The following is a 10724-nucleotide window of genomic DNA, read 5'->3' on the forward strand; positions in this document are numbered from 1 at the left end:
TGGCTGGTTAGTGAAGCCGATCTTCCAGCCTCTTGTATATTGTAACAGCATGACTGGTAGCAGTTTCCAGCATGCTTGTCTTTATATTGAGGAAACTGACATGTAAACTCCACAGAAAGTCAAGCCCAGAAGATGTCACAGAAGGCAATGTTTACTTTGGTCTTTAGGATACATGCATCTCATCACTACACCCCATTCATCCTTTAAGCCTGGCACTCTCAAGACCTAGTGACAAATCACCAGACAATTACTCAAACATTTGTACATAATTTAATAACTTTATTCAAGATACTTTATATTCCAATTACAAATATTTCCTGTAGATGTCAATGCAGGTGATGCCTTCAGGATATTACATGTACAAGTCCTATTTGCTGCTTCTACCAGGTAGACAGGCGTGCTGAAGCATGGTGTTACTGGTGACCATCCACTCCGACCGGCCTGGCAGCATCTCACTCAACAAACCTAGAAACAGAGTGCAGTGTAAAGTGGCAGCCCATACCCAGGCTCAGTCACATGGACGGTTACTAAAGTGTTTCAGGTCTTCAGTCAGGTTCTGGTAAATGGTTTTTACTGAACCTGTGCCAAAAGTCCTGAGCTTTCTCTCCCAATACAATATTCCACAGCAGAGGAGAAGTCTCTGCCACGGCAGTACACGATTGGGTTTACACCATCTACACACAGTACTAGGCTGACTGGACATCATACATACCCGGGTCAGGCTCCAGTCCAGCAGTGTTGCTGCCCCCCCTGCAGGCCAGCTACTCACACGCTGCTGTAGAGCATAAGAAAAGTCAGTACAAGCAGAAGCACTCACACCAATGCTGCTGACAGCCAGCCACTATGCTCAGGGTTTATGGTTCACCATGGGGTTTGTCAGCATGATGTGTTACATTTTGAGTCATCACTGCATGTAATATGGCTGCTTCAACAAAAGAAAACGCCACTCACCCTCAGGCAGCCGGCAGCATGACTGTCAGTCCCACACAGCAGCCTTTAGGGGCTCAGCCTGCAACAGTCAGGGGAAAAAAGAAGGTTAGGTTGAGACAGGTGTACCAGTTACCATTGGTCTCATTTCTGTTCAAACTATTTAAGCCAACATGTCAGAAGTAATCACTAGTGGATAATAGCCATGTGGTGGTGCAAGTGTGTGAATTGTGCGGCCCGTCACTAGGCCGGCCCTGCTGGGGATCAGGACAGGCCACTCTCGTTGGGCCAGGCTCCGCAGCAGCTCAACAGCAGCACACTCTAAAACAGAGCCTGCAGAGCTGAGAGCCACTACGGAGACTTTCTCTACCAGCACTGTAACACTGAGCCAGACACGGCGCCTGGACAGCTGACTGAGCGCTGGCTGGAGGGCTCTGCTACAACAACGACTGGGAGAAACCTGAGCCTCGTGCAGAGCTCTCTTTAATGGTTTCTGCAACAGTTCTGTACATTTACCTTTATGCCCAAAGGAAAGCAGGGCTCTGTTGGAAGCTCTATCCCATAGCTGCAACTCTTGACACCACCTGCTCAACAGGAGAGCTGGGAATTCCTGAAAGACAACATGAACGTCACATTGTTGCACATCAGAGATAGGATTATGCCCACACAGGGCTTGCAACAGCCTGTCATTGAATGTTGCAACCTAGCACATAATCCGATTGAAAGTTTAAGTAAATTTTAGCTCTAAATAAATAGTTAAACCGTATGAACCGTTTGAGAACCAACCAGCTAATGGAAAGCATGTAACCCAACCATAACACATTAACCCTTGTGTGGTGTTCATATTTATGTACATTGTTTACTTTAGCTCAATTACCAATGATGTATACAGCATTTATGGTTCATATTTGCCATTTAGCCATGTCAGATCACATTTATGATCATTTGTTTGTGAGAAAACGAAATTCTAAACTTAAAAAAACTAGAAACAAGATTTGTGATTATTGGTGCTTATTTCTTAGAACAGGTGATAGAGCTTGAAATGTAACAATTGTGTGGGAATAGCAGGTGCAGAAAGACAACATTGTTTCATGGCACCTACATTTAAATACTATCGGGTCTAGTAGACCCGAACACCTCATATGTAATAGTTAGGGGGGTACCATGTGCAGTCATTGAAAGTTTTAGGTTCTTCACAGAGAATGAGCCAAGGCCAATGAATTAGAATAAATAAATAGCATCATTTTAGCAAACATTGATAATGGGTCCCACAGACCCGAAACCCACACAAGGGTTAAGGTTTGGTCTCAAGATTACTTGCAGCAACAACGCACCCAGACAGGGAAGCCTTTCCAGTTAACGTTCCCAACCTCAGTGGTCCTAGCGGACTACAGCGGGACAGAGTAATCGCTATTCTGCTCCGTCACAACTGTGCAACCCGCAGTCATGACACTCTCCGCAGGTGCGTACCGTTAGTTCCGATCAAAATGAAGGCGACTAGAAGTAAAGATTCCGAAGTAGGCCTACACTCCAGACCGAATTGGCGACGCGGCTGGTGTGAGCCCTCCGCAGGAGTGTTGCAGTCATTTGTATTGCCGGTGAGTTCATTAAATATTTTGGGCTAAACATTTCTCCGTTGACGGCAGTTAGCCCCACTTAGGACCGTCTCCAACAGAAACCGGGCTAACATCTCACGGTGTGGAACGTTAACGTTACAGCACGTGCAGGGTCCACGTGTCTGCAGCTCGAGTTAGACTCTATCCAGGTTTCCCCTACAGCACGGTTAACGGTGTTAACATCAAGTAACTGCATTAACGCAGCTGACCGTTTACTCTCCAATAACGCAAGACAATTTTACTAGTTCATACATAGTTAAAGGAAATGCTTACCTCAGCTAACGCCTCTGTTCCACATAGTTCCAGCAGACTGAGAGAGTGAGCGGAAGTCACGCATTCATTTATAAAGGGCACTATGACGCTGTGCATTGTGGGAGGGGAAGCTCTCCCAAAGATCGTCCTACGAGCAAATGCACCACCAGCCCACATAGAAGTTTGACGTTGATCCGGCATCATTTATCTTGGTGCCACACACCTTGCATGTAGCTGTTCGCTTACTGCCACTGTTTACAAAGTTATTGAAAGCAAATCTAATGACAAAAGGCACAACTCCGGGAGGACTTGGTGTCGCCATCGTCAATGCATTTTTTGATACGTGAGTGCGCGCACATAGCAAAGGGCAGGGGACATGCAGCTCGTCATACGTTTCCCAAACGTATATGCGCCAATAAAAGAAAATAGAAATACATGATTAAATTTAGATTTGAAAAGCTATAATTGCATGAAAACAGGTTGTTGACAAGTCTTAAAGATCGAGTCCGAGTCAAGTCCGAAGTCTTTTGGGTCCAGTCGCAAGTCAAGTCTGAAATCAGCTGTTTGTGCAACTTCAGTGCGAGTGCGAGTCTCAGACTCGAGTCCCCATCTGTTTGGTGCCTTGCTCAAGAGCACCTTGGCAGTAACCAGGAGGTGAACTGATGCAGGGAACCATTTTCTTTAAAAAATACATGTATATTCATTCAATGTAAATGAAAATATACAGTATATAAAGCAGCCAATAAGCATTATGCATCTATTCTATTATCAGCATTTATATAGGCTACAACAATATGTTCTGTAACTGCTGCCGTTATTAAAGTGTGGCCTCCCCTTGTCTTTTACAGAGAGGAGAGAGGAGACATGCAATGTGAAATCTCTCATTTACAAAGCCCACATGGGCATCAGTTCACTGTGCAGCCTGACCTACAGAGCTAGAGGACCAATCCACCATCACCACTTCTTTTCAACAGACCATTGGAAACAAGTTGCACAGACACACTGCTGCACTGATCACAGGTAAGTATTCCTTTCTACAAAGTCTCACAAGAAAAGCATCCTGTCACAGAAAGGAAGACAAAAGTCACTCTTCTCAGCTTTATTTCATCTTATTATCTGTACATATCTTAGGGCTGATAGTGAAGCTAATGTTGGTGAGGTATGGGTAATGTAGTCAGAAGGTCATCACAGTTGGAATGGTTGGGGTGTAGTTTGCAGAGTGAACACTCCTAAAACAGAAAAAAAAACACCTTTAGAAAAGATTTAGCATGTATGTGTATTTTTCTTGTGAAAATGGAATTAGTTTTTCTGACTTTATGCACACTTTTGAATATTTATCTTAAAAAATCAGCGGGTGAAATTACAACCCCCTGTCGGGGACAAGGTCCAGCAGAAATGGAATATGATATCAAATTTAGAGTTCAACTAATGTCTTGAAAATATCAAAGTTAATTCAAAGTAGTTGTATTGCACTTCCTAAACCCGTACTCCTAACCCTAACCCTTTCACTACATGGTGGGCTTCACCCACACTCCTGAAAAGCCCAGTCTGCTCTGATTGGTCAGCTGGCCCACTCTGTTGTGATTGGTCAACCAAATTCAAACAAGCTCAGGCAGCACCTATGGGCAGCACATATGAAAAACTGGGCTTGCTTTCTCAATCAATGACGTCACTAATAAGAGAAATTTCAAACAGGCATGTGGGCGAGGCGTTTCAGACAGCTGACAAAAAAAAAGTGCTGTCTGTGGGAGAGAAAGCTCCATTTGAGTGAAATGTGTTTTATGTACTTTATTAATCTATTACATACACAAAAAACTATATAACACACTAAAAGATGGGGAAAATCCCAATAGGGGCTCTTTAATCGCTACTCACGGCGCCCTCGTCTGTCAGGTAACAAATGACAACTTAAAAGCTATTGGTCGCATTGCACCACGTGAGTGTCGCAGGAATTATGTTCTGTCATCAATGCTAGTGCTGTTAGCTAAAGACAGCGAATCGGGTGAACAACTGTGCAGTTTAATGTGGAAGTAAGATGTTTAATGTAGGCTATGCACTTTTCCTCATCCAAATGCTGGCACCCTAAAATGTCCCTCAGTCATCACAACTCCAGAGAGAAAAAGCCCTGCTCTCTAACAACATCACACCACTGGTACTTCCTCCTTTGCTCACAATGGAAAAGAGTCATAATTCGTACAGCAACTAGAGGGCTCTGTCACTTCAACATAAATATGTCATTTTGGAGGTTTTGCTATCGTTCTCAGGAGGACAGTCTTGTTCTGATACATAGTCAGCAAATAGTAAGTGTGATGTGTTGCCAGGTCTGAATGCCAAAACCAGCCCAACGGCCAATAAATCCTCCCCAACAACAGAACTTAAAATTCTCCCCAGCTAAAATATATTAAACTAACCCTTACACTGCTTTTAAAGTCCAACAGCACTACTATAATTGCCAAATGTATTGTTATATCTACAAAGCAAAACCATAAATGTTTAGTGTACCAAAAGTTATTTCATCTAGGTCTTAAATTTGCCTTGCGTAATTAGATACAGTATATTACAAATAAATACATCTCGGTAAACACGTAGACCAATTCACTGATGCACAATCTAACCTTTTTTGTTGTAAACTGTGTACTAGTCCGTTTGTTCCCTTCGCTAGAGATGCTGCGGGGCACGTTGTGTGTGTGTGTGGGTCTCATCTACCCAACCGGCGGACAATTTTAAAAAAAAATTTAATTTTCACTTTAAAAGTAGCTCAATTCCTCGGGAAAACCGCAGACTTGGCAACCCCTGTGTTAAAGCTGCACTGTTCAATATTTCTATATTAACAACAGAAACAAATCACCACGTCTAATAAGTGTAATAAGGTGTCGCTTGAAGTGACACACCCACAGAGAACTAGCATCAACTCTGCAGTTCCCCTGAGCCTTCATGAACCTCTCTCCAGCAGCAGCAGCAGCAGCAGCAGCAGCAGCAGCAGCAGCAGCTGTTTTCAGTAAAAAGAGCAACAGCAGACAGACAGTCAGAGAGCAGCTGGTGAACACAGCGGAGCATTCAGCAGCTACAGAGACCAGATATTTCCCTCAGGAGTTGGCTAGAGACTAGAAACAGCTAAAAGAGAGAGAACATTGGACTGACCTTCATCAGGTGGACCCAAAGACGACTCCAAATGAATTCTACTGATGCTGCATGTCAGCTGGAGGCGTTGTTTGCTAACACACAAAGTTGCCGTAACTTTATAAGCACACTGATAAGTCAGTGTTTAGTTTACAGCAGCTTCAACAGAAAGTTCCATCTGTGTCCTACCCGAATGAGACAGTCCCACTACCTACAAATGCCACCTAATAGGATGCTTCCATTCATTTGGGACTTTTTTTCTATAAACGAGAAGTCATTATGATCTCCAGAGGGTGGTTTGTGTCACCTGAAAGCTCTCCATGTGAGAACGGAGAAAGAGACCATCAATAATAGAGACAGGGATCTAACCTGTTCACATTGACAGTGATGATACTCTTGACAGGTACGCTCTTAGGACCAGGAGCAGGACGGAAGATTGGCTCTTGCTTGGTGGGCTTGGAGCGGCGAATGACGTACGGATCAGCAGAATGTAAGGGATAAGGGTCAAACGTCCCCGCTTTCATTCCTCCAACCTAACACCAGATACAGTCACACAAACACAGATAGATTGTTCACGTTTAAAGGTAAATATAAAACAGACAGCTCCAAAACATTCTCACTCCCATCTCGTCACATACGGACGCCTGGTCGGGAGCTCTTGGCGTAGAATAGTAACACACTTCCATTGTGGGTTTTCAACGGGCAGGGTAGTACGACAGACTTCAACACGTGGTTATGGTTGTAAATTCGACCACAGCTATTTGGTTTGGTTTAGGAAAACATGGTTTGGGTTGAAATAAGTACGCTTGTTACATAAGTTAAGTTACATAAGTAAGTTAAAATAAGTCAAGGTTGACTTATGGTTTCACACAAACTGCGGTCTCTTGGGTGAAAGTCCTGTTTGTTTGACCCATTAGTCCACCCCGACCTCCCTACGTGGACTTTGCACTTTATGCTTCGCTAAAGGGGGACCCAGTGCCTTACAAAGTGACGCCAAGGGGTCCTGACCAAGCGGCCGTATGTGACGAGCTGGGATTTAGAATTGGTTGGACATATCGCAGATCAAATGTCACTAGATCATCAGCAATTGATCTTTGACTCAGGTATCTCCCTTTAACAATGATGTGGTGGAGCACACAGATGGGTAACCTTTTTGCTGGGGGACGGGGGCTTGAAGGGGACTGCAGAGAGCTTCTGTGCAGCTGGGAGGGGCTTGTATGCTGGTGGGAGTGGCTTGTCACTGCGGTATGGATTGCTTTGGAAATAATCTCCGGGGTGAAGGTTGAGTTTGAAGGGACCATCTCTTAACTTGGAGCGATGGATTGCTGCCTCTTTCTGTATCATATACACACACACACACACGCACATTTGAAATTGTTAAATATGGTGTGTCAAAATGTGGTAGTTTTGTGGCCAGGTTGGCTCAGTGTTAGAGCAGGCGCACATGTACTGAGAGATTTATGGCTCGACGCAGAGGTCCAGGGTTCGAATCCGACCTGTGACGATTTCCTGCATGTCTTCCCCTTCTCTCTCCCCTTTCTCACCTAGCTGTCCTGTCACAAATTAAAGGTGGAAAAGACCAAAAAATAAAAAATGTATTTGTTTAGAGAGTTTAAAGACCTTGACACACCAGGGTTGAAGAGGGCACTATTTCGCAAATAGATTAATTTATTATAATGGAATTGCTGCTATTAGACGATCTGCTTGAGAAGGCAAAGTAAAGGGAAGAAGGAGGGTGATTTCCACAAACGTGCCAACGAAAATGTCTTGGAGGAGAGACAACGAGATTCAGGAACTTCTGTCGGTAAGGGCCGACGCTGAAATCTTCAAACAGATTCAAGGAACTGCGAGAGACTCGGTTGCTTCTGAACAAATTAGGAAGCTGAACCGTGACCGCGGTACAATCTGCTGAGTCATGTCCTGCCTCCTGCACACTCTACCCAGGCGCCACCCCTCGCCTAAACCAAACGGAGGATTCCCAGGAATTGAGAACGCTCTGACACGAACAATCTCCTGTTGGTGCTCCATGTGAGGAAGGGAAACTCCGGATTATGTCCCAGGACCTGGTTCCTGGGATATATTCCGGAGTTCATATGTGAAAACGACTTATGTCACCAAGCTTTTGGGCCCACCTACTTTGCATGGACAAGTGAGTACTACTGCTTAACTGATGAACACGAAACACACAGAATCCAGGTTAATTGAAGTAGTATTATACTTTGGGTCTTATTTTGTGGTTTGGGCTTTCGTTTCTGTCAGTAATATTAACATTGCACTCACAGCAAGTTCATTTCAGAGACCTGGGACACAGCAACATCTCTAAAAGGTCATAAACAAGCTAGACGTTTGCTACCTGACCTAAACAGCTCACAACAAAGTGTTGGATTTTGGAGTTGAGATTTTTTAAAGACTCATATGTTGCAACAATGCCCAGGGGGAACATCAAGCGAATCAGAGTATAGCCAATGTCATCCATTAGCCTTGTGAGCTAATGGTCAGTAATGCATGAAAAAAATATTTACTTTAACACAAATGTCCATAAAACTATCTACAGCAACAGGAAACTCAACCAGCCACATCATTCTTTTGCCTCTGTTTCTCCAGCTCACCTGTTGGCTTGTTTACAGCCACATCTGATCATCAGCTCATGCACAGGTAATGGGGATCCTATCATAAAGTAAACTAAACTGCTCAAGTTGTTTGCCCCATCTGACTTTTTTTTCATTCATTCAGCAATAAATACGCCTCTTTTGATGATTACAGTGTTACTATAACAAACAGAAATGATGGCCCAAACTGAATAAGAATATACGGCCCAAGGTGTAATACCATAATTCAGAATTTACCTCCAGTACTTCTTTGGCTCTGCTGTAGGGGTCTGAGGCATACAGCTCAACTTTGGACAGTGTCACATTGGGATAGCTGCAGGAGATAACATGGTAACATGGTGGTACTTCAGCTGCACAACATATTGTATTATTATGAGTCAGCCATATCATCCTTGTTACAGAGCATATGAAAAACAACTATAATTCATATATTTAACTGTAAAAACGTCCAATGGTCTCAGTGCAAGTATTTCCTCTGTTGCACAACACTCCTGATTCTTACTGGGACACGGTGAAAACTACACATTACATTTCAAAACAGTTTCATCTTCTCAGAAAAAGTTTGAGATTCGATTTACGAGTTCACTGGTTATTACAGTAGGGAGTCAGATCATTCATCACATGCAACATCTTCAGATATTTGATTGCTACAGTTTGTATGAATGCATATACACCCTCTAGTATTGTAGTTGTTAGCGGGAATGAATAAGATACATTATGCTGTGGTTGTGAGCTACTTCAGAAAGAGTTCTTCCCATAAACCTGTAACCACTGCCTTTCTTGGGAGGTGAGGTGACAATGTTGCGTCCAGGAGAGCGATGGGCTTTTCGGGCCACTGACAGTGGACTCATGGCTTCAACTGGTCCTGACAGAGTCCCATAGTAACTCCCTGAACCACAGCTGGAGGCAGAGAGAAACCATATGACAGAGTCCTAGATACAAGCAACGAGTACTCAGGACAAGAAAGGACACATTTACACTTTATTTCCAGTCTTTGTGTGTAATGCTGTGTATGTTAGTGTATGTGTCTCTGTGATGTGTGTGTGTGTGTGTGTGTGTGTGTCTGTTTGCGTGTGTGTTCTCTCACGGCTTCTTGACCCCGTTACAGGGCAGGAAGGCCTTGCCCAGGTTCTTATTGGCCAGCTGGATGCGGTTCTGTCGGGCCAGTCTCAGCGGGTCACTCAGGGCTTCACGTTCAAATATCCGTTTAAAGGACTTGTCGAAGAAGCCGTTCTGCAGAGCACATCGTTGCTTAGCGACACCCGCCTGCATCTGGCGGCTACGATACGCTGACTCATTACACGGACCTGGATTCGGAAAAAAAGAGATCACATATTTATGTATATCCTGCAATATTTTTAATAATGATATCTATAGACTGATGCAGCTGTGCCACCAAAAATACAGTATGAATGTAATTTTGCTAATGTTGTCTGATTAATGTTTGTGTCTTCATCAAAAGGTCATTTCGCTGAATGAAGATATCTTTGTTTCCCAGCACAATAAGGGTGAATAAACAACGACAAGAAAAAAAACAAACAACCAAAAAAAACTTTGTATGTGCAATCTTTTTGTGAATTGAATTTTCAGTTTTATTGTGAAGTAATCAGGCAGATTAGCGTATCCTACTGGATGCTTACGGATGGTGGGTGGAGTGTACTTGTCTCCTACAGAGATGTAGCTCATCTCTTTAAAGATACCCAGACGCTCCATGTCACTCTTCCCATCACTGGATGGCATCTTCATACACTGGAAAAACACACACACACACACACACACACACACCTGTAATACTCATGTAACACTTGAGACAGTCCTGGCCATTAAAAAGTCAAACACATTCTAAACACAGACTTAACACACAGATAGAGGTATAAACATACCTGTGGTTGACGTGTAATGACTAATTGGAATATATCTATCTATCTATCTATCTATCTATCTATCTATCTATCTATCTGACTACACTTCAGTGTCTGTGTATACAGGTTGGTTACCTTGGAGAAGGGGGAAGTAAATAAACTATGTCAGGCTAGAAAGATTCTACCTGGAAGTGGTCTTCAAAATAAAAGCACAACAATGTTTTTGATGAATTAAAAATAATGTAAAAATACATGGATGATGGAATGACACTATTGGACTCTACACACAAGCCAAATAAGACAATAAGTGCAAGTATATTAGCTTTCAATAAGCAAAA

General features: G+C 43.3%; 1 protein-coding gene, 1 long non-coding RNA gene and 1 other non-coding gene across 3 annotated transcripts; all 3 read right to left on the reverse strand.

The window, feature by feature from the left end:
• Positions 1–251: 251 nt before the first annotated feature.
• LOC114562833 (uncharacterized) lies at positions 252–2923 on the reverse strand. The gene is made up of 5 exons (XR_003693549.1): positions 2817–2923; positions 1444–1537; positions 952–1009; positions 713–775; positions 252–465 (listed from the first exon to the last, which is right to left on the reverse strand). It is a non-coding gene; the product is annotated as an uncharacterized LOC114562833 (long non-coding RNA).
• Positions 1155–1352, reverse strand: LOC114563435 (small nucleolar RNA SNORA74). Its single transcript, XR_003693619.1, has one exon. It is a non-coding gene; the product is annotated as a small nucleolar RNA SNORA74 (small nucleolar RNA).
• Positions 2924–3969: 1046 nt separating the features above from the next.
• cfap96 (cilia and flagella associated protein 96) lies at positions 3970–10264 on the reverse strand. The gene is made up of 7 exons (XM_028588818.1): positions 10165–10264; positions 9612–9831; positions 9287–9424; positions 8762–8837; positions 7065–7250; positions 6285–6448; positions 3970–4024 (listed from the first exon to the last, which is right to left on the reverse strand). Exons 1-7 carry the CDS (start codon positions 10262–10264, stop codon positions 3970–3972), a joined length of 939 nt encoding a protein of 312 aa, XP_028444619.1.
• Between the last annotated feature and the right edge of the window lie 460 nt (positions 10265–10724).

The sequence above is a fragment of the Perca flavescens genome, chromosome 10 (genome assembly GCF_004354835.1).
Source record: "Perca flavescens isolate YP-PL-M2 chromosome 10, PFLA_1.0, whole genome shotgun sequence".
NCBI classification, from domain to species: Eukaryota; Metazoa; Chordata; class Actinopteri; order Perciformes; family Percidae; genus Perca; species Perca flavescens.

Bases quoted from the DNA above. Each gene is read 5' to 3' on its own strand.
- cfap96 (XM_028588818.1), bottom strand. From the start codon at position 10,264: ATGCCATCCAGTGATGGGAAGAGTGACATGGAGCGTCTGGGTATCTTT. The intron at 9,832-10,164 runs GTAAGCATCCAG...TTCCGAATCCAG, and splicing joins GTACACTCCACCCACCATCC to GTCCGTGTAATGAGTCAGCG. The intron at 4,025-6,284 runs GTTAGATCCCTG...TTTCTGTTTTAG, and splicing joins ATCACTGTCAATGTGAACAG to GAGTGTTCACTCTGCAAACT.